Here is a 24,366-nt window from a genome sequence, read left to right as displayed (position 1 = left end):
CAAAAGCATACAGACATTACAATGGGATTGCCAAACCTTGGTTCGTTTTGTGAAGAAGTTAACAGAAGAAATCTCAAGACAGACAAATTATGATCTGAATAAAATCTACCACATCATCAATAAACACAAAATATACAACAAAGAATATATATAACATATAGCAAAACAGCAGCAACATCACTAACATACTGGATGACTATTGCCATCAAATACAGGAAAGATACTGTTTAAATAAGCTTTACTATGCTATTAATACAGTCAGCACAAAACCACTACAAAGCTATTTTTGCATTACTTACATACACACCCACATGCTTTTAGACCCAAGAATGAAGAGGATAAACATATTACCTAAAGAAATTTCTCTAAAAGCTGAAGTTGGCCAGGATTAAAAAGCAGACCTACAGACAGCAGTTTATTTGCTCCCTATAGATGCCCACTAAATATATAAACATTACTAAGAGAGAAAATGTGAAGTTACCTGATAATCTTTTATTTAAAAATTTCCGATTACTGGAATTATCTTCAGATTTCTTTTCCAGAGCGGGTGGTAGAGGAAGGCCTTTGCCATTTAGAATCTGTCCAGATGAAGGCATGGTTGGCTTTGGTATTGAGGGGCAATTAAGGCCAGACTTGACTAAAGAACTCACAGTAGCAGGACACGTTGGACCCACTGCAGATTTCAGTAGTGTGCCATCCATCTTCGGATGAATCTTCTCCACTTTGACAGAGGCCGTCATGCTGTTGTTGAGGGAAGTGAGAACACCACCATCTGAGTGCCCTAGTAGCTTCAGGAGGCTGCTGAGCTGGAGGGACAAGGGCAGAGCCTGGGTCTGCCCATATACTGCAGGAGGCCAGCTCCCATGAGGCACCTTATGGATGTTTGTTTCAGAAAAACATGTAAGGTTCACACTTACTCAGTATAAGCCCTTCTGGCAAGGCAAAGCCCAGAAGATCATAAAATTTACTTGATCTTTCATCATTCCAGAAAAATGCTACACATGGACCAAGGGCAAAACTGGACCTGATACCAAATGTAATTTATGCAAGAAGCAAAAACACTAAAAGGTCTAAAAGGACTAAGACTACATGGAGGGCATTTAAAGAATATCTTTTGAGAACTGTCATTTTTAAGAAGGAATTCATCTAAACATAGTAAACCTCTGAATGAGTCAATAAATAAATAAATAATAAGAGAATACTTCCAAGAAGTATCAGTAAGAACCTACGAGAACTCCAAGGAGCCTAACAATGTTACCTAAAAGCTGTTGAGTGTAACATATTTTCACTTTCTGACACACATTTTAACCTACATGTATCAATTTCAGGGGCTCTGTGCTTCTGTCAAAGGAGCTCTGGTGGTCGTGGTTAAGACATTTGTGGTAACCAAAAGGTGGGTAGTTCTAACCCACTAGCTGCTCCACAGAAGAAAGATGGGGCAGTCTGCTTCAGTAGAGATTTACAGCCTTGGAAACCCAATGGGGGTCATTATGAGTCAGAATCAATTCAATGGCAGAGTGAGTTTGGTTGGGTTTGGTGCTTCTGTCAATGAGGAAGACCAGTGTTTAATTAGCACATGATGTGTGAGTGAAGTAACAATTCTCCAGGCCCTAAAAAAAGTTTCTATTATAGGAGCTTAGCATATAAACCCTTGGCAGAGGGTTGGTGAACAATGAACTCATGGCCCTCAAGCAAAGGATTATTTCTCTTGGAATCTTATCAACGCACCATTTTGCTTGGTAAAACTTACTGTGTGAAGCTAACAGTTGGCCTGGTCCTCCTCTAAAGCCCAGCTCCAAATAAAGGTTTGGATTGATAAGGTTTCATACACTTTGTTTAGCAGAGTTGGTGTTCTAACAGCTATTAAGCTGGAGAGTGGCTTACACACTGCGTTGGCATTTTCTCTGGCTTTCACACAGCTCAGGAATGAAAAGCAAACTTTCTACAGTGCACTTCTGACAGATGAGCAGGGCTGGGGGCTTAGCAACCAGGACAAACAGCCTCAAACAGCTGTATCTAGAACAGCTTGACAGTAGCAGAGACACTGCAAGATGCCATGGCTTCTCCTACCCAGCAAGGTCCTTGGGCAATAGCAGGTGCTGGACCCTGCCCTGAAATTAACCAGTTTATTAGAACCTTGAGACTTGAGATATGTGGCATACCCTCCAAAAGGGAGGGAGGCCAGGGAAAAGCTACCCCCCACCAAAACTAAGTAGGATGCCATGACAAGGCAAGATGTGATTACATGGGAGTACATGAATGTTCCCTCATGTGATCTCAAGGTGCCTGCCAACCTACAGATCCACTATGGAAACTTGCCAAAGCTTGCCTGGTGGGTGTGAACTTCTTTCAGTCTTCCTTATCACTTGGGTTCCTGACATGAACCCAAGGCTGGCGGGGAGGAAGCCTTGCTTCCCTATTTGCTTTGTTTGTTGTTGTTGTTTGCCGACGAGTCGGCCCCGACTCATAGCGACCCCCTCCTTGGGTTTCTGAGGCAGTATCACTACGGAAGTAGGATTGCCCAACCTTCCTTCCGAGGCCCCAGAAAATCCTAGAGCAGCTACTTGAAATATCTTCATCCTCTTATCATTACTATTATCAGCAATAACAGGAACACCAGCTTCTATTCATTAATGATCTCTTACATGTGAGATCCTATGACATAATATCTGAAGACTATTATCACCAACCTTGCACAGTAACTATGGGAAAGAAGAAGTGCCTTGCCCAAGGCCCTGCAGCTAGGAAGTAACACAGGTAGAACCTGAACCAGGGCCTGTTCAACCTGAGGTTGTCTCAGGTTAATTCCTTCAACCATATCAAGCTTCATTTTCCTTATCTGGAAAATGGCAATAACAAGATTGTTGTTGTTGTTATGTGCCTTCGAGTCAGCCCCTGACTCATAGTGACCCCTCCTTGGGTTTCTGAGGCAGTATCACTACGGAAGTAGGATTGCCCAACCTTCCTTCCGAGGAGTGGATAACAAGATTAGTAAGTATTATTTTTGCTATTACTACGCTATAAAGTCTCCCAAGAATAAGATTGTTGTTGTTGTTGTGTTTGCCACTGAGTCAGATCCGACTCATAGGGCCCCCTCCTTGGGTTTCTGAGGTGGTATCACTACGGAAGTAAATTGCCAAACCTTCCTTCTGAGGAGTGGCTGGTGGGTTTGAACCTCCAGCCTTCTGGTAAGCAGTCAAATGCCTTAGGTACTATGCCACCAGAGCTCCCAAGAATAAGATACGGAAACAAAAAGAAGCAACAATATTATTTCTGAAATTTTCCCTAAATGGGTTCTCTTTCATATCATTTATAGATAGAGCCCAGGCCCCAGGTGCTACATACAGTCCCATTTCCTACAGGGAAGCTTTAAACACTCTTGTGGCTATACTTACATTCTATGAGGGACTCTATTTTGCTGAATGGGATGCATTGGCCTGGTGTTCCCCCTGAGCTGCTGTTTCTCTTTGGGCAATTTTGACAACTTGAAACCTGACGAGGATGCGCTCAGGACACCTCCACTCGAAGAACGGCTGCTTCCACTTGCACTGCCTCCTTTGTTTTTAGACAGAGAATGGAAAAAGGAGAACACTGAAGTGGGAGGAACGGCCAATGTAGGCTTGCTGGGTGAGCTGTGTCTTCTTTCTGGCAAGGAAAACAAAGAAAAAATGTCATCACATTTCAGTCAACTCTCAAATGGAACCCTATAAGAATACCCTGAAAACAATACGTGTAAATTAAAATATGTGTCAGTAAGTGAAAGTGTATTAGAGTTAACAGCTTGCAGAAGGCTTATCTAGGCCCCACAGACTTATTTAAGATTCTAGCAACTGGTCCTCCTGTTTGGGAAACATCTCAGGATAAAGAAGTTTATCACATATACCCATTAGGAAATTAAACAGCCAGCCTTAATGTAAGAATATTGCCTTCTGAGTTGTACGTGGTACAAATGAACCTCACTGGTTCCAACCTGCAGCCAGAGAAAGGAAAATCATTCATTCATCTACAGAGCTTGCTAACTGACACTGCATTGGAGTCTTTCCTTTCTAGCATAGCACCTCTTCAATTTTCAAAATAGCAAAATGTTAAGAAACAAGTTGTACCTTTTTTTTCTTTTTTAATGTCACTACCCATCAGCATTTCACTGCAAAATTTCAGCACAGAGTCTTAAGGAATGAATGAAAAGGTAACCCTAGAAACATTCTTATTGGTGAAGGAAGGTTGGGCAATCCTACTTCCGTAGTGATACTACCTCGGAAACCCAAGGAGGGGTCGCTATGAGTCGGGGCCGACTCGACGGCACATAACAACAACAACAACAACCACCCACCAGCATATGACACCAATAAGAATGTTTCTAGGGTTACCTTATCATTCATTCCTTAAGACTCTGTGCTGAAATTTTGCAGTGAATCATTTCATCCCCCCCCCCCTTTTTTTTAAATAATCTCACTTGACTACAGATGGCACAGCTCCGGTTCGCACAACTAAGATGCCAAAGGCGCAAGACAAAAATACCACAAATAGCTACGCCTAGTTTTCAAACCAGGAAGTAATTCTTAGTTAAGTATAGACCACACAGGTTTTAACTGAAAATAAGCCTAAAGTAACTAAGACAACAAATCTATCCACTAGAGAATCAGGTTTTCTCAGAGTAAACCAATCCACAGTAATAAATCAGGAGCTGTTGAAGAATGTTACCATCTGAAACAAATAAATTATTTGGTAACTTGATCCACTTAAATACCTTATGATGGTAACTTACTGGCTGTTTTCAAGTAACCTTGTAATTTAAAAATTACACATTTGCTTAACTTTAAATTTTAAAATGCATATGATCCAACATTTACTTATGACAATATGGGAGCTAAATGAGTATTTAAAAATTATGCACGTTAAAAATCAGTGACTACAAGTATCACGTCAATGGTTTCTTGCCAAAGGTCTTTGAATAACAGTCCTGAGCATCTCCGTGAAGCTGTGCTGACTTATTCCTGGAAGGATACTACTTCAACATGCATTATGAGGTACTTAAGAGTCCATTCCACACGAGGACAAAATTATTATGTGACCTACACACAAAATTCAAACTCTCCAACTTGACTACACAAAGGCTACAACCAACTTAGGAAGGGCTCAATTGATAGTGCCTTTTTTAAAGTCCTTTTGCCTCCCGCCACCCCCACCATGAAATCTGTGTGTAAGAAAGGAAAAAACTAAAATAACTTAAGTTTAATAACTTTCCAAATTCCACATAAGGTTTTTTGTTTTACATTTAGTCTCTCTGTCCTCTGTGATCACAAAACTCTGAACATACTTCCAAGTCAGCATTTATCAGCCAGGATTGTGTAAAACCCCTGTTTACAGTTCTGCTGGCTGCCCTGAAGAGCAGTTTCCTTGAGCTGTGCCTTGGGTCATCTTCCTCCGTAAGGCATGGCACAGAGTAGGCCTTCAACTAACCTTTGTACAATAATTAATTCGAGTAGTGTTTGCTTTAGCTTTTAATTCAATGAATGTTTGCTTTTCTTGTAAAGAGGAGTGATTTTCCAATGACCCTAGGCCAGTGGTTCTCACCCCTGGCTGCACACTGGGATAACCTAAGGAGCTGATTTAACTGTTTTGGGGTGTGGCACAGGCATCCAGAAATTTTACAAGCTCCGCTGCGTGATTCTACTATGCAGTCAAGGTTGAAAGTCTGCCCTAGATTCAAGTAATGTCTCAAGAACTATTAACCACGGCTGAGCAAGTTAACATTTGTACAGCACTGAGAATACTACCTGGCACATGGCACTCAAGCGTATTGCTACTACTTGCCCTAGTATTTCCCACACTTCCACTAATTATGAAAACTATTTTCACAATTTTTACAAAGCCACATAAAATACTGTTTTTTCCCCACAACATTTTTTAGTTAAATCAAATTATCATCAACTCACCCACTTCTACCTCCTTAGCCTAATACCAACTAATCTCTCAATGGGGACATTATGTGCATTTTAGACAGGATAATTCTTAGTACATGATTGAAGGATGTTTAGCCCCCTACCTCTTAATCACCAGTAGTGAGCCTCTGCCAGGAGCAACATGAAACCATTCCTCAATCCATCTCCATATGGCCCCCAGGGGAAAAGAGGGAACTACCTTCAGTTGAGAGAGATTTTCTAAGACAAATTTCAGCTATGTATCTTTATCTGTGAAACAACAGGTTTCATAAGCTTATTATATGTATTTTGTATGATACACATTAAAAGTAAAATGCTCATCCATGTTTCTCCTAAAATCATCTTGTGTGCCACCAGTAGCAGTACAATGAAGGGATAAGCCCAGGTCTGTGGTCGGAAGAGAGTAATCAACTAGAACTTTGACTTCTAAGAAGTACACTCTTTTTACTCTTCTCTGGGTATTTGAATTTTCAAGCAGATGTCTCAGAGCAAGTATGGTGTATTTTACCTTAAGATCAAATGATGTAAATAAAAATTCCAATTAAGTCAGTCAACTGTGTTACAATGCTCGTTTTAAAAATATGCAAAGTTGTTCCAAAGTCATTGATATACTAGGGAACAATGTGAACATCACGCAAATTCTGCATTTGCTTCTGTGCAATTTTGTCGGTGAGAGTGAATGCAGAAAACTACACTACACACAGCTGAACTAAGCCAAGTGGGAATACACAAAACACACCCATCAGTTACCGCCTTGGTTCATCACCAGTATTACAAGCCACACCCACCCACAGATGGTGTTACAACTTTCCTTCCAACTTCAGATAACCCTCCTCCCACTTCCACCATTTCACAAGAACTCACAGACTGCAACCAGTTCTGATGCCCACTTCAACAAGCAAACTTCAGGTCTTTCTTGAGGTAAAGGGCCATATTTATTCTAATACTTGTACATTTTAACCATTTAACATATGTAAAATGATTCTGTCATTATTCTTTGGATTCCTTTGTGTGTGTGTATGTGTCACTGATTAAGTTTTGAGTATTATGTCCGTAACCCCACTCCCTACAATCCTCGAGTTGTTTTCACTGTACAACTTTGCATAATGCAGTAATTTTTCAGGAATACATATATCATGCTATGGCAGAACTCACTGTGATGCTCAGCTTGTCCTTTGCATTTCCTATTCGCTTCATATCCACCTTCCCTTTTCTTTTGTTAATATCTTCCTTTCTTATCTATTAAATCTTGAAAAGGGATTTAGCACTAGAAAGTCAAGATTCAAAGCTTTCTAAAACATTAAAAGTCAACTGATTTATCAGTAACATTCCAAAATAAAATTGTATTTTCTATTTCAACAATAAAAACTATTTAAAAAACTAAGAATGGCAATCTGTCATATGAATTTCTTTCATTCACTAAAACTTGAAACAGATTGTGTGTGTACATGTGTGTAACAGATTTTGCTGAAAACTGCCAGCTCAAATTGTTGTCATGCCACTGAATTAAGCTGGTCCTTCACGTTATGGTCTGGTAACTTATTCTGTTAAGAGGGCAGCATCTGGCTTTCCCCTCACTAGGAAGCAGAGGTAAAACCAAATTTCATTATACTTGAGTTGAACTACCCTCATCTGTTGACCTTGGGCCTGCTTTCATAGGATTTTAAACTGGGCTTCTAATTCTGTTTGATTTTTTTTTTTTTTTTTTTTGCGGGGGGTGGGGCGGAGAATGTGTTTGTCCCTAGATCAAAAGAGAAACAGGCAAATTATGGATCAGATTATCAAAAAAAATTCCCACTGCCATCAAGTCAATTCCAACTCATAGCAACCCTACAGAACAGAGCAGAACTGCCCCACAGGGTTTCCAAGGCTGTACCATCTTTACTGAAGCAGACTGCCTCATCTTTCTCCCATGGAGTGGCCAGTGAGTTTGAACTATCAACCTTTGGTTAGCAGCGAAATGCTTTAACCACTGCACCACCAAAGCTCCTCATGGATCAGGTTAGGGACCCTATATTAAGTGGACAAAGTGGTGGCCAGATGCTAAGTGTAACTGCAATGTGGTTTACAAAGGAGCCCAAGTTAGTTTTCAAAGCACTCCTCTCGCCAGGGTCTGGCACCAGCCCAGAGAAAGCACACGCTGTTCCTGAAAGAGGAGGGCACTTTGATTGGCTCCAGCAACAGAGACAGTCAGGCAGATTGACAAAACAGGCAATTACAGAAACAGAGAGTCAGAGAAAGACATAGGTGAGTGTGTGTGCTGGGGGACAGAAGGAGGGGCAGCAAACACATACACAGACACACAGAGATAGAGACAAGAGAGCAAGAAATGGATGCCCAGGCTCTTGTCCTTGTGGCCTGAACATGTGACACTGCTGAAGGCAGTGGCAGGATATGTAGGGAGGACTGGCAAGGGGAGGAAGGAGGACAGCTCTCTGCAGGTCTTCCAAAATGGAAAACAACCATGAATACTGAGCTTGTAATTTTGCATTCATGCCGCATATATATATATATGTATGTGTATATATATATATAGATAGATATGTGTGTGTGTGTATATATATATGTATATGTATATATATATATAGATAGAGAGAGAGAGAAACAGACAGACAATTAATAAGGAAGACTGAAGAAGAGTCAATGCTTTTGTGTTGCGGTGCTGGTGAAGAATGCTGAAAGCCATGGACTGCTAAAAGAACTAACAAGTCTATCCTAGAAGAAGTGCAGCCGGAATGCTCCTTGAAGCGAGAATGACCAGATTGTCTCACCTACTTTGGTCATGTTGTAAGAAGGGACCATTCCCTGGAGAAAGATATCATGCTTGGTAAAGTGGAGGGTCAACAAAAAAGGGGAAGGCCCTCAATGAGATGGATTGACACAGTGGCTGCTATGACAGGCTCAGGTATAGTGGAGATTGTGGGACTGGCTCAGGACTGGGCAGTGTTTCGTTGTGCCATACAGTGGGTCGCTATGAGTTGGAGATGACTTGACGGCACCTAACAACAACAACAACACACACACACAGAGACAGAAAGACAGACATCTAGGTACTCCAAAAAGGAGTTCAAAGCAAATAATTATATATATAATACATATATTCTTTGAAAATACATAAAAACAACAGATAATGCACAAGTGTGAAAACTAAGGCACAAAACCTAAAAAAGTCAAAGCAAACGAAAATTTCAGATGTTATCATTCATGCTTAAAAGAATGTAGAAGGAGATATATCAACTTATTTTTTTAAGTGGTTATCCCTGGAATTATAGGTCCACTTTTTAGCTTTTGTATATGGTTTATTTTTTTCTATTGTGAACACAGTGTGCTTGATTACCAAGTACATATCTAAAAAATCCAGAAATAGTATTTGGTATTATGGCCTCAATTTCACACACGCTGAAATAAAGCAAGGTATATTATCATTCATGAGCATGATATATATCTGTCCCATTCTCAATGGGCAGCATGCAAAAACAGCTAACCTGCTACTAAGCAAATCTTACAAAACTTTTACCCAGGGCTCTTTTCTTGGATCTCATTAAATCTCTGACTCATCTTTTATAATTTAAACAACTGACTGAGAAGTCTCACCTTCAACAACAGTAACAATAACTGCTACTGTTTACTGGGCAGAAACCAAGTGCCAGGCACCATGCTATGGGAATTACAGGGATTATCTCATTCAATCCTGACCACCATTCTAATGAAGCAAATACTATTATTATCCCCACTCTCCAGATGAGGAAGCCAAACTCTTTTAAAGAGTTTGAATCACTTGCCCAAGGTCACATAGCTAGTTTAGTTAGGATGCAATCTCAGGCAGGCTGACTTCAGTGCTCAGGCTAAACCACATCCCAATCCATACATCCTGAGATGGCATTTTTAGGAAGCCAGGATACATGGTTCGAAGGCAGGCAGATAGAGAGAAGGTTGGGGGAGGAGGGTGGGTAGAGATGGGGGGGACAAGTAAAACCAGACAGTAAGAAGCCCATCCTTCCAAGCGTTCAGCAAAAGCAGGGTAACTATTAGCCAAAAGGCTAAACATACAGCAAAATTGTTGAAGACGGAGTTTTGGTAAATTTGGGGTAGGGGTGGAGGGTCCAAAACACATTTAAGGAAAATCTAGATTGTGCTGGATTTCATTTTTCATTTTGGAAGTTTCCATCCCTAAAATCAGCTATGGGTACCAGCCAGCATAGCAATACTTAGGGTTTGAGACTCTTAAAACATCAAAGAGAGTTTGAAGAGTGAATTGTGATGAAAAGTATAAGAATCATGTTACAAAGTTGTCCCAGGAGTATGTTCTACAAAGAATTACCAGGAGGAGCAGCAAAAACCTATTCTGTAGAATTAGGCTACATCCTACCAAAAAACACAATTATGAATACATCTGGTCATTCATGATCACTTTCCCAGCAGAGGCTCAAGGCAGTCGGACCCAGTCTTCACACTGCCTGACTGCGTAACTAACCAGAATCCAAACAGATGTAATTTAAAGCAAAATAAAAATACCCTCTCACTGCTGTCAAGTCAATTCAACTCACAGAGATCCCTCTTTGGGTTTCCAAGGCAGTATCACTACAGAAGTAGATTGCCCTGTCTTCCTTCTGAGGAGTGGCTAGTGGGTTTGAACTGCCAGCCTTCTAGTCATCAGTCAAATGCCTCAGGTACTACGCTACCAGAGCTCCTAAATATACTTTAAGTGACCTCAAAAGGGCAAGAACTTTGGAATCAGAAAGATGTGGGTTCAAATTCTTGTTCTGCCATTTACCAGCTGGGTGACACTGGGCAACTATGTGACTGCATCCACTTTGGCAGCCTCTTCATTTACCAAGCCTACCTTGCAGGGTTGTTGGGGATTAAATGGTAAGAGTTGTGAAGCCTAGAGCCCAAGGCCTACTATGTCTCAGGTACTGGGGACACACTAGGAAGTAAGAAAGATACCTCCTGTTATTTCAGCTGATGCCAACTGTAGACTTGTTTCTTCAGAGAAGTACTTGTGAGAAACAACTGCTGATAGATAAAACAAAGCAGGTAGATAAAACTTCAGAACAAATCAAACCTACTTTACTCTAGGTTATCTTCTCCAGAGTGGTAAGGATTTAGCTTATCTAATTTACACATTCCTACAGAAAGATACTAAACTCTTCTCAGATAAAGGACACAGAGGAACAACTTTTAGAATTCATTTAAAATGGAGTAAATTCAACCAACCAAAAAGGATCCTGATTCAAGATAAAATTATTTTATGAAGAAAAAGTTGGTCATTTTCCTGACAAGAACTGAGGCATTCAGAAAGAACTGCAGGTAAAACTGAGTAGAGATCAAGCCTTAAATTCAGTTTATGGCTCCAAAGGTAGAAATTTTAAGATTATTAAAGTAATGATCCTAATCCTCACAAAGTTTTCTTTAAATCAAACACATACGTTTGGATGGATGTGATCAGGTAAGGTTACAGTGTGCACACTCTCTACAGAAAGGACTTATGAGAATTGCCAACCCACTCATCAAGGAATTTATGATTTCATGGAGTCTCTGACAACCCCATTCCACTAACACTAGATAGTCATTGCTGTTTAAAGCAAAAGCTGTTCACAATCAAGCTTACACATGGCTATAAAAAGTAAAATGCAGGCAAACATTTACAGATTCTTTAGCCAAGCATAGCAATTAACAGGTACGTATTTCAAAAAGTTCAGTTTTGAAATTCTGAGTTGTTGATTAAGACGTCCCTTCACAGAATTAAAATGTTTGTGTTATGCAGGTTGCAAAAAATCAATTTACTATTATTCACTTCACAATGAACTCAAACTACCTGTCATACTCCTATTCAGGCCACCATACACAACTGGTAAGGTGTTATTTGGCATTACCTGTCTTTCTTAAAGGTTAAGAAACAGCCACGATCCAGACTTAAGGCAGACTATTGATCAAGACTGCAAATTGTTTTTTCATAATCTCAGAACTTCTTTCTTCCATATCAACTTTTCGCAACACTGGTGTTTTCTCCTAACTTTTTCTTTCAAAATTGAATCACAGGATCTTCCATCATATCTGCACATGATCTGGATGATTATTTACATTGTATACTTATTATATATATATATATACACACACACATGGAGTCACCACTAGTCAAAATCGGCCCGCAGGCAACTAACAACAAAATATACATACATGTATGTATTTTTAAAACTTTAGGAGCTGACTTCATAGTATCTAATTTAGCATTACCCTAAACAATAGTATCTGTGAAAACATGGCATTATGATTGATATAGTAGTTATTTTTTCTAATAGGTATTAGAAATATACTTGGCTTACTACCTAAAATCACCATAGACTTCAAGCATTGAATGATCTCACTACTTTCACTGTATGACCTTTTCCCATTCTCTTCCAACAGAAAGTATGATCCTACAGAAAAACAACCACATTCTGCCACCATGTGTATTTTTAATTCTATATCTCTGATCTAATTTCATTAGGGTTCCCAGCCACTTGACGAGACTACAGAGAGAGCTGGTTATAGTCTAATTTCTGGGAAGGAAGTATATCTGAGGGACTATCCCTGGCACACTCAAATGTCAGGTGGGGGGAGACAGAGCTGGCCTCTGACATGCAGTGCCTCAAAGGGCAATTAGCCAAAACAGAAGGGAGGCAGCCTCAGAGTATGCTCAGGTGGGTTACAAATGGCACTGGAAAACACTAAGAAAGAAAAAGCCTTTACCACAAAGCACTGGGCATCATTTCCACTAGAGAGATTTAACTGAAAAGGATGATTTCAACACTGGCTGCCCTAACAAATTAGTCTCCAACTGAGACCTCTGCCAAATGCATTTCTCCTCCCCCTAATACAGAGGTGCTTTTAAATTAAAACATAAGGGGAAAGTGCAGAAAAGAGAGTCATTTACAACACTTGGGCCACTTGAAACAACTTTTCGCCAAAGGTCTATAATCAAATTATCAAGCTCTTCAAGTCAGTGCTTTATGACGGAAACAAAAGCCCCACTAAAGTATTCCGGGTCTCTTGACATTTCCACGTCTCTGGGCAGAGCGCGCACTGCAGCTTCCCCATTCACACTGGCTGCATGAAAGAGTACAGACCACAAAGGGCAGATTACAAGGGAAAATGACTCCAGTGGGGGAAGGGCCAGGCGTGAACGGATTGTAAATAATGTTGCTAAGAAAGGAGCAGAAATATGGCAACCTCAAATAATCGTCTTGCCAAGAATTCTTCCTATGAAGACTGTTCCTTCTGGCCTTGGCTTGTAAGTATGTGGGAAATAGGAAAACCTTACTGAGTATCTGGGATTATGGTACCCCGCCCCTACCTTCCTCATTTGGTGGCTCTGTGCAAACATTTTAAAAACTGCTTTTAAAAAATCTGAATACTTTATTAAAAGGAGACAAAAAGATAGAAAAGAGGAGGTGGTAACTGAAGGTTACAACAGCTGACCACCTCGATTGTGAGTCTAACACCCCTTCTTTATAATCACTGTCATAAGATTCAAGGAAAACTGAATGGTCTAAGTGACTCCTTTAAGAGTACCTTTCTAAGCTCCTGCAATCAACCCTGTTGAAGGTGTGGACTTTAACCCAAGGGCTATCATGATGATCTCAAACAACACATGCACAACACTGGCTCTTAGGGAAAGCACCTTTTGGGAAAGGCTGCTGTGGGCCCTGAGAATGACACAGCCATCAAACTGTTTATGCCACCTTTGTGATCTCGCTGTCACTGCTGCTGACTACAGGATATCATGCAATGAACTGTCATTCATTGCTGGATGACACTTCTTTTTTGCTAACAGTCATAAGGACTTCCCTCTTCTACCCTCAGGAAGCATACAGTGTTACTCAAATGATACAGAGTACACTACCTTAAACACACCCAAACTCACTATCTAAAGTATACCACTTTCCCTCAAATTCAGTCCCTTGACTTCCTCTCACCCCATCAATCACTTGAAATGTTTCTATTCCTCAGGTATCAACATATGTATGTGTGTATGTGTGTGAGTGTGTGGTGGTGGTGGGGGGGCATACCAAAAATCTATGAGTCTCCAGCTACTTTTGATTTAATGCTTTGGTCTGTTAGGGGGAAAAAAAGCACCCTAGAAGTCCAGTGAATTATCATTACAATCTTAGCCTTCCAAATGATTTGTTACACCATGCGTAGCTCAAGAATCAAATAGACAGTTATTTACACCAGCATGTCTGGTATAAATAGATACACTCTAGGTTTTGGTTAGTTTTACCCAAATGAAAGATAAAAGTATCATTAAAATGGGGGGGAGGGGACCCAAAACACTAAGGTATGCCTTTGCTACTCCAATCCAATTTTTGCAAACACACGCACATGCGCATGGGATTAAGGAACAGTAGAAAAGGCAGTCCCTAGAGGATTAAGAATGGGGGAGGGGTGAAAGATAAGGAGAAAGAATTAAAGGAATCTGGGAAAATTCAAAGGAGTTTTCTTGTGATTTATTTATTTTTTAATTTCAAATTCTGTGAAGGGATCCCAACGGGAGCATCATCTTCCCAGGCCAAGAAGGAGCATCCATTCCAAGGTGCAATGGAATGACAGTACCATCTGGTGAAAACACTCTGCTGAGTCTTTAAGTCACGATCTTTACAGCTATTTTTCACTAGTACCATATTTTTTAAATTTTACTTTATTCTATATGGGCCATAGAAGAAGACCATGAACATGGGAATGATAACAAAACCTCAAACTCAGAACAAAAACCAAAAGGCCTCCTTCATTAAGCATTCTGTTAATAACGAATGGATGATTCATTTCTTAACAATGCCAATGTTTTCAATGTGCTTGCAGGATGTGTTTATTTTTTCTGAAGAAACAGTATCTGCCCCAACTGCAGGCTAGGCTGTCCACTAATAAACACCAAAACCAATATTCAAAAATGAAACCAGAAACAACAAAATTAAAACTGGCTGATAATTAAGAGACAGGGATTTGTTTTAATAAATAAATAATACATTTTAGTAAATTAGTGGCAATTTTATTAAAGGTTTAAGATCTGTTTCCATTTAAAGCCCTACAACTGGGTAGCTAAGTTTTCAAATGCAATGAAAACCATCCGGATCAGAAGGCATGAACCCAGTGAAAACGAAAGAACTCAACTATCACCTCACTTCCTGCAAGATGACAGAAAGAGCTAAGGTAACTTTGAGAACAGACTGTTCCCCACCCCACCAAAAAAAAAAAAAAAAAAAAAATCCATTTAAGCTCCTAGGTACCTTAATAATAAATCTGAAAAGAACCATCTTTTCCACAGTCACTCCATAATTAAATTTTTATATACTCAATTTTTAAGTTACTGAATGACTTCCCAGAGTTACTGTTTATATTTTGAAGTTGTTCTTCCTCTTGACACAATGTTCCGTTTAAAACTTTACTATGGATTTGACATATCTGACAAAACAGCTTTCAAACACATTCTACAGGAAACACTGTGAACTGCCTGTCATGAAACCTCACTTACCACAAATAAGATAAAAAACAGTTAAAGTGTGTTACAATGTTCTTCCATTTTTAGAGAGCAACATAACCAATGTTCTCCCTGTTTTGAGATAGGGGAACTGTTTGGTGCAAACCTCAGCATTTTGTTAGAGTTAATAGCAAACTCGACTCCTGCCTGCTTTTGAACTTTGGCCAGATCTCTCAAATGACATTTCAGAATGGCTCCTGTGGATCGCTTGCAGCAGCTAATCCCTCTTGTTGCGATTACCCACTCTGATCCACTACCTCTGTAGAGCTAGCTCCCTCCCTCCACTTCAGAAGCATGCCCCTTTGGGGCAGTAACGGATGCCAGGAGGGAGGTAGCCTATACTAACTTTTCCCGACTCTGCTTGGACCCACGTAATGTTAGCAAAGTCGTAACCCACCTTCCACAGGCTCATTCAGAACTGGGCCCCAAGCCAAGCCCAGCCTCGGAAAACTGCCTTGGAAAACTTACCCAGTGGAGCTTTCAGCCCCTGTGCAGAGGAAGGGCTGTTCTGGAGAGGCTTCTTGTTACCTTCCATTCACATAATTTGGTTGTGCTTCGTTGCACATTTGCTACTGTAGGCTTGTATCATGATTTGGGTCTGCCCACAAACTCCAAATATGCTCCATGTTTGGGCTTATGTAACATTTGCTACTACTGTAAAAAGCACTTGAATTACAAAGGTCCTGGCAGATCAACAGAAAACAGGGGGTGGAGTCTAATTTCATCTAATATGGTCATACAAGGCGTCCTGGCCGGTGTAAATTAATCCTTCTATCTGAAAGGCAACTTGCCAAAACTGGGGAAGATGGAAGTTAAAAAAATTTAACCTGTTAAAATGTGAATTACTCATAGCCTACTTTTTCTGAATACTTTTAAACTGACACTACTCTGCCAGCTATATTACAAAATTTTAAAATATTTTAAGCCTCAGTAGAAGCCTTAAATATATTTCTATAAAGACCAGGATTCTTTCTCCACATGGCTTATTTCCACATGCTCTACACTTAAAAAAAGTTTACTTATTAAACTTGAGCATACTTTTCCTTCCTAACATATCTAGTGACAAAATTTTCTGAATATATATATATATATTACTTTCAGAAGAATATATAACTGATGTCCAGAATATCATTGGATGACAGATTGAAGTAGAGGATGATTTAGCCAAAAAGTTCTCTCATTTAAGTAGCTTTTTCTGAAGAGTGTCTTTCCTGATCTGGCTAGTTTCTTATCTCAGCCCTGTTATAACCAAAACCAAAGCAAACTCACTGCCGTGAAGTCAGATCCGCTCACAGCAACTCCTCCTTGGGTTTCTGAGGCAGTAGCAGGGAGCTCTGGTAGTGTAGTGCCTAAGGCACTTGACTGATAACCAGAAGGCTGGCAGTTCAAACCCACCAGCCACTCCTTGGAAGGAAGATGGGGCAATCTACTTCCATAGTGACACTACCTTGGAAACCCAAGGAAGGCTCGCTATGAGTCGGGTCCAACTCGATGGCACGTAACAACAACAACAACATCATCACTACGGAAGTAGATTGCCTAACCTTCCTTCCAAGGAGTGGCTAGTAGGTTTGAACCACCAGCCTCTGGTTAGCAGTCAAATATGCCTTAGTCACTATACCACTGGAGCAGCCCTATTATACTCTCCATATAACTTCTCCACCTACTGTCAACAGCCAAACCTTTTCATGAAATAGACATGCAAAACAACCATCAGTTGATCTGAGTTTTATGATAATAAAGTCTGTACAAGTACATAAATAGCCTCGGATGAATAGTTCAGAATGAACACTTTTAAAGATCAAAACTAGCAGCAAAAACTCCCCTACAGAATCTATCGCCCTATAGGAAATATTTGGCCAAAGTCATGAATTACATGTGTGGAAAAGATTTGACCTGAAAAAGTGTGTATGTGTTGAAGGGAGATGTGAGGCATGGGAAATGGATTATATTAGACCAGAAACAAATTCTAAATTTACTCTAAAATTAAACTTTCGTACAACCACGTTGCATCTGCCTAAAACTCTGATGGCCCTTAAAAGATACTGGAGGGCCACCAGGAAAGAGCCAGCAGCAGCAGCAGCCTTAGCACAGGGTGAGGAAATGTCTTCCAAATCTTTTAAAAAATTAACTGGCAAAAAGTCAAGAATTTTAGGTTAATTCAGTGAAGTTTTCTTAAGTTCGAAGGAAAAAAAAATCCATTCTAGTACTGTATCTGAGTGTAATAGGTCTTAGCATTGTTTGCTGCACCCACCCATTCTCCTCAAGGAGCAGCTAAGGAGTCTCTTTGATGGCATCAAATGCAGAATGGAAATGGGTAAGAGGACCTTTCCAAGTTCAAGCCTCAGTTCCAAATACGTTGTATGTGTATATATGGACACTGAGTCCTTGCTGGTCTCCTAGCATAAATGCTTGCCTTCAAATGGTACTTTTTGTACATAGTGATAGTGCTAGTGGGGAAAAGAATCATCACCAGAACCAGCCAATCCATGACAGTGTGAGAACAAAGTCTGTCTGTAACCCTGACAAAAACCAGGGTAAGTTTTAGCAAATGTTTTTTTACTGCTACAAACACATGTTTACATTGATTTTATGTATAAACAAGGAAGAAATAATTTAAACTTATTAAGACCTACAACAAAAAAGGTATGAAAACCAGGAAAACATAATTGTGTCTGATAAAAATATATACAAAACCTGGGCATAAAGCACCTATTTAATTTTTAAACACACACATGCCCTCAATAAAATGTTCAAGCAGATACCACTTTGTTCTGCTTGGAAAGTATTTGTTTTTAAACCATTTCCCAATATCCTATCCAAATAAAGTTTATTTTGATATTAAATCTCCCAATGAAGGCTCATATTTAAGTATCTAGGTCTGGGGACATGGCCACATTTCTTTTCCCTTATGAAAAAATAGACCTGACTAAAAAAGACCACAGACTAAAATACTATTTTAACAGAGTAACATCCATGCCTGACAGACCAAAAATTACATGTATCAGCTGTGGTTTGGACGGTGTCCACTCATCAATTTTACTCTGAATTGACAACGATTCTTCTGTGAATTAGCCCACTCAGAAAATGAGCAAACAAGCAGTAGTTAAGAGGGGGAAAAGGGAGAGAGTTGTGGCCTTCTGTCGGGCTGGAATGCCCAACTTGCCAATCAACTTAGCATTCAATTATCTGGGAAACTCTTTAACTTGGGAAGACAGCCAGCCTGCAGTCTGAGCACTTCTAATTGTGTGGCCTTGGGTTAGAGATTTCTGTGCATCAGGGCCTTTATCTTCACTTGGGAAACACTGATAGCACCACCTACTCTCACAGGGCTGTGGCAAAGAGAAAACGAGGTAATTAATGCAATGCTCAGCACATCACAAATGCTCAATACAGGTAGTCCTTGGCTTAGGACGTATTGAAGTTAGAATAAACCATATACAACCATCTGTTTTTTTTTTTTTTTTTTTTAACTGCATTCAATGTTGCAGCACATAATTTGCTGACGTTTTAATTCTCAGATTCTCACTCAAAGTGTTTATATGTAATGTTTCCAACCCCAAAAGATAAATAAAGATCCAAGTTTATTAAGATACCGATAATAATAGGCAATACTAATGTGTGTGGGGGAGGTCTCTGACTTACATGAGAACAGACTTACAGTGAGGTTGAGGTCACTGGGACTACCTGTAAATGACAGCTACTATGATTAGAACCAAAGAAAGATTTTATGGTGGACAGCATGTGAAAGTAAGGAAAACTAAGGTTAAGACAGGGCTGACATCAAGGAAGGTTTCAACTATAGAAATTGGTGCCGTCTCCAACAATATTGGGATTTCTTAAATCAAATCCCTGATAGGCCAGCAGACGTGCTATTCAGTGTTCTGCAGGGCAACAAACAAGCCATTGGTATTTGCAAAATAGTGTGTTTCTGTCACTGCTGGTAACTACTAGCTCTCCATTTTACAGGAGTACAACAAGTCCCCACTAACTTCACTCCACTGTCTCAGCAGGCCAGGTAGGTTATAATTGGCCTTAATTGGCACTTAAAGGAGTTTTAACATTCCTTCCTGCTGCCAAGGAGCACTTGAAAAGAGAAAGTATTTTCAAATTTGGAAAATACCAAGTAATTCATTCAGCTGTGGGCCTGGAAGCTCACAGAAGCTATCCAGAATCAGATTAGCTTCAGCAAGAAATGTTGCTAAGTTATTATCCAATACTTATTAGGCACTCACACTGGATTGGGAGACATAGGAGATACAGTTTAAATGGGGATAATTCACCTTGGGGGTTAACGTCATGCAGCATCCTTCCTCGAGCTGGCATCATCTAATCTGTTAGCAGGCAACTCTTTAGGACTCAGCCACACTTCATGTGTGTGTCTCTTTCAGCTATTCCAATTGTTCAAAGGCAGGCAGCAAATAAAATATATCCTCATGGCCTGATTTACATAGGCTTTGTGTTAACCATGGTCTGACCTCAGCCCAGTCATTATTTGATACACAAAGTGAACACTGTTAAGAGGCAACCAATCACACCAAACGCAAGGAGGATAATGAGATCAAAAAAAAAAAAAAAAGAAGAATAATGCTAGTTTTCCACTGGCCCTACAATTAATCTTACCCAAAATTATTATCCTTTAGGAGGCTACAAGTTTTGCAGAGATCAATCCCAGACTAATAGAACTAGATTTGTTTCCTAGGGTAAATTCCATACAGAATGAACAGGAATTTCCCAATGAAGCCAGGAGAACTGCCTTAGTTTAAATGAGTATTTTTTAAAAACATCACTCACTTGAAAGACCTCTGCCTCATATCATTAAATATTATCCAGACTCAGAAGACATCTGCTACACTGGTAGTACAAAAGTTTGTGCTTGTTTGAGAAATTTTCTTTAAAGTTAAACAAAAATTAACCATGTGTATGTGCAATATGTAAGGAACACTGTAATAGGCTTTAGAAAAAAAACTAATGAATTATAAAAACAAATGCAACATCACTCCTGGCAGAGACACTCTCATTATGTGGCTGGTAGAAATACAAAGTATTACAGGTGTTTCGGCAAACAATCCAGCAGCAGCAGCAGCAGCTAGTCACAATGAAAATATCCTTTCTGACCCAAGAATCCTTCCCTGAGACACTTATCCCATAGAAACAAAACCACCAGTACTTAAGGACATATATACAAGGGTTACTGTAGCTTTGCTCAGAGTCAAAAAGTGAAAAACATAGTGAATGTTCATAGACAGAGGGAGCTGGCTGAGAAAGTTCAAGCACAGCCACACCTTAGAACAGCAAGCAAACTTTAAAAGAAGGGATCAGAGTTAGGGCTATGAATGGATTTCCATGCGTTACCGTTGAAGAGAGAAGAGGAAGAGTGCATTATAGGTTCCATTCCTGTAAAACGATGATCAAAAGCTCCTATTGATAGAACATGTGATCATATGTGCCTGCAGAGTCATGATCATGAGGAAAAATATTACATTTGTGTACTTATGAAAAAATATATTGATGTATATATATGGAAACAAATTTTAAAAGAAAAATAAATTTCAGTATAGTCACATGCCAATATAAAATATATAAAAAGACTGGTTTAGCTTTTTATTGTTGTTGTTAAAAAATACATTGTAAAGGGAGGTGAACAAAAATTTAGGAACCATGAAATTCTGATATTACATCTATCTAATATATCCTGATTATGTCACTCATTTTATTTGTTTGCTTAAACAAAGCAGCACAGCTGAACACAGTAAGAATCTCACACACACAAAAAAAGGCTTTTAAAAATTTGGCAAAACAACATCTTAACTTTCTAAAGCTCACTGCAAATCTTCAGCATTAGGAGTTCTAACAATCTTTTTTAAAATATCAACCATAAAAGGCAATGAAATAAATTTCATTCCAGAGATTATTTCCGACCAAAAAGAAATCAGGAACTAAACCATTAGAAGCTGTTTTTATTTTAACTTACTTTAAATTGAGATCATTACTTTCCCTGATTTTTTACACTTTCAAACACACAGTTTTGAAAAAAAGGCATAATATTACTTTGTAGTTCGATTTGAGAATTGTCATCTTAAGAAACAAAATAAAAAAGCAAACCTAAAAACTGGGATTTCTATACACACATATCAAATGAGGGAAAACAGCTAAAAGTTAGCCATTGCTACCTTGCCCCAAACTAGTTTGTTTTATGGTCTTGGTCTAGCACATGCATCTGAGCAAGGATCCTACAAAATGGTAGGTGCTACAGTATAAAAACTCCAAAACCATATAAAAAGAAGCGATAAATACGCCCTCTTCTGGTCAGATGGAAGACCACAGCTTCACTGGGTTGAAATATCAGGCAGGAATGTGCATGTGTGCGTCTTCAATAGTCAACATATGAGTTAACCTTGTGAAATAACTTCAGGGAAAGAATCTTTTAGCAAATATAACCAAAATATGAATTTATATCCTGAAATGACCCCTTTAAAGTCTGAACCAGAGCCATCCTGTAACAGCAAATGATTTCTATATGCAGCAGACCCAGTGAATGGCCCTGATGAATGTTAACGATTTAGATTTTATTGATACTGCTAGAAACTTACATTTTTACTGCTGCCTTACTCTGGTGACACAATCAGAACTTCGAAAGTAGTTTATTAAACTATAGTAGTGCTAACCTGGAGGGAGGCTGTGACCAAGCTCAGTGTACAGAGTCAGTAAGTAGAAATGCTGATGTTTAGTAAAGCACTGCATGTAATAAGGCAACAATGAAAATGAAATATCTACCAACATGAGACTGGTTAAGTAAATTATAATACATGAATGAAATGGAAATAGGCAGTCTTTTCAAAGAATCTGGCAGATCAATATGCATCAATATGGGAAGATATTTACAATATATTTTAAGTTCATAACTAATCTAATTTTGTGTGTATGTGGGGAGGGAAAAATGTGAAAATATCACTTTGTCCAGGGTCTAAAAGCATTCCAATGGTATAAGGTCAAATTGTACCTCTCAGAAGATGGAAGAGCATTATTCATTCTGATCACGTATTTATCTTCTTGTCATTAGTTGTGTAACTTTTAAAATAACAATATATATGTATATTAGTTCAATAAGGACCTCTGGTGGCTTAAGGCATTTGACTGATTACCAAAAGGTTGGTGGTTCAAACCGAGCAGCAACTCCACAGAAGGAAGACTGGGCAAGCTAATTCTGTAAAGATTTACTGTCTCAGAAACCCAACAGGGGTCACTATGAGTTGGAATCGACCTGATGGCATTGAGGTTTTTTTTTTTTTGTATAGTATTAGTGATTAAACGCAAAAGTGGCATAGGCCATTTTAGAGGAACGAAATGAACTGATCATAAAATTTTTCAAGGATTCAGGGTTCTAAAAGAGGGAGGAGAGAGGTGAGAGAGGGAGAAAGACCTGCCTGCAGGCTGAGAAACTGTCCTGGGAGAAGAACTGTATCCTGAGTCATTTCTGATTCCAAATTGGAACCTGTTACTTCCCTAATAAACCTCATAATTTTGAGTATGGTCTGTGAGTTGTGTGTGGCCATGACAACCAATTGTCAGGACCAGCAAAGAATTAGAGTGCACTATGGGAGGGAGAGCTGGTGTCAAAACTGGTAAAAGGGTTGGAGGGTAAGGTATGTCTGACCTCTGCTTCATAGGAATCAGCCTTGGGCTGATGATCTTGATTCTCTTATCTCCTTCTCAGGTTAGACAAGGAAGTAAGATGATATCCCCATGTCATTCTTATACTTGGCATCACTGCAATAATTATTTTCTACTCCTACAATCTTTAGAAAAAATGTTTAAATACTGAATACAATACATCAAGGCTTTTTATTCAGGTCAATACATCTAATGAATAAGAACAAAAGACAAAGGTTACTGAATAGAAACTGGAAAACAAAGAAAAAACAACCAAAAAAACCCCAAACACCCCATGATCCATAAACTGAAAAAATCCATCCAGCTGCCTGAGCAAAAAAACCCCATGAGTCATGAGTTCTCAACCCTTCCTTTTCCACATTGCTTATATTCCAACTATCAGCAAGCCCTGGTGGCTTTATACGTCCGATGCAGATTTAAATACCATCTACACTGCTCTTTGTTGTTACAATCCTAATCTAAGTTTTTCTCCTAATCAAGCTCTCACTTGAACTATTTCAACAGCCCACTAACTGGTCTCCCTGCTTCCTCTTTTGTTCTCTGTATTCCACAGCAGCGGTAAATCCTCCATTGAGGATTTGCTTTCCAATCCTGATTCCCTTCATGGCTTGCAGGGCCCAAGACCATCTGGCCCCTGCACCCCTTTCTCCAACCCCAACTCCGAACCCTCTCTCCTTCCTGCACACTGTTCTGGTGACTATCCTTATTAGCCTATCTGCTCAGTCCATTTCCATCTTGGTGTCTTTGCACTTCCTATTTCCTCTATATGGAACACTGATCCTCTAAATGTTCAAATGGCTGTTTTTTGTTTTTTTTTTTTAAATTAATGAGCTTAAATAAAAACACCTCAGAGTGGTTTCCTTCAACTAGCGTTATCTGAGTGGCCTGTCCCAGTCATTTGCTTTCACATTACCACTAGCATTTATCACCGACTGGAATAATCCGATACGATATTTTCTTTATCTGTATTATGTCACTCCCCCCAAACAAGAATATAAACTGCACAAAATCAGAGACATGGCTTTTCGAGATCAGTGAACGCAATGCCTAACACCTAATAGGTACTCAATAAATATTTGTCAAATGTACAAATACCACTGCTAGTTTAATTTCTTTTAAAAACAACCCCAAGGGCATGATGTTAATAAAGGCACAGATATCAGTAAGAGGAAGAATCAATAAATTTTTAAACTGGAAATTAAAATGTTCCTCCTACAAATTTCATAAATAAGG

General features: G+C 39.3%; 1 protein-coding gene across 1 annotated transcript in view; it reads right to left on the bottom strand.

Moving 5' to 3' along the window:
* ATXN7 (ataxin 7) overlaps window positions 1-24,366 on the bottom strand; it is a 103,739-nt gene that overhangs the window by 14,629 nt on the left and 64,744 nt on the right. The window contains exons 4-5 of the mRNA XM_007948075.1: window positions 3,396-3,645; window positions 482-741 (exon numbers count right to left, since the gene is read on the bottom strand). Coding sequence (XP_007946266.1) covers window positions 482-741; window positions 3,396-3,645 — 510 coding nt within the window. The remainder of the gene's footprint in view (window positions 1-481; window positions 742-3,395; window positions 3,646-24,366) is intronic.

Source organism: Orycteropus afer, unplaced genomic scaffold (genome assembly GCF_000298275.1).
Source record: "Orycteropus afer afer isolate SDZICR_OR568_19922 unplaced genomic scaffold, OryAfe1.0 scaffold00201, whole genome shotgun sequence".
NCBI lineage: Eukaryota > Metazoa > Chordata > Mammalia > Tubulidentata > Orycteropodidae > Orycteropus > Orycteropus afer.
The sequence above is the reverse complement of the archived record's forward strand: the minus strand, read 5'-3'. Positions and strand labels throughout refer to the sequence as shown.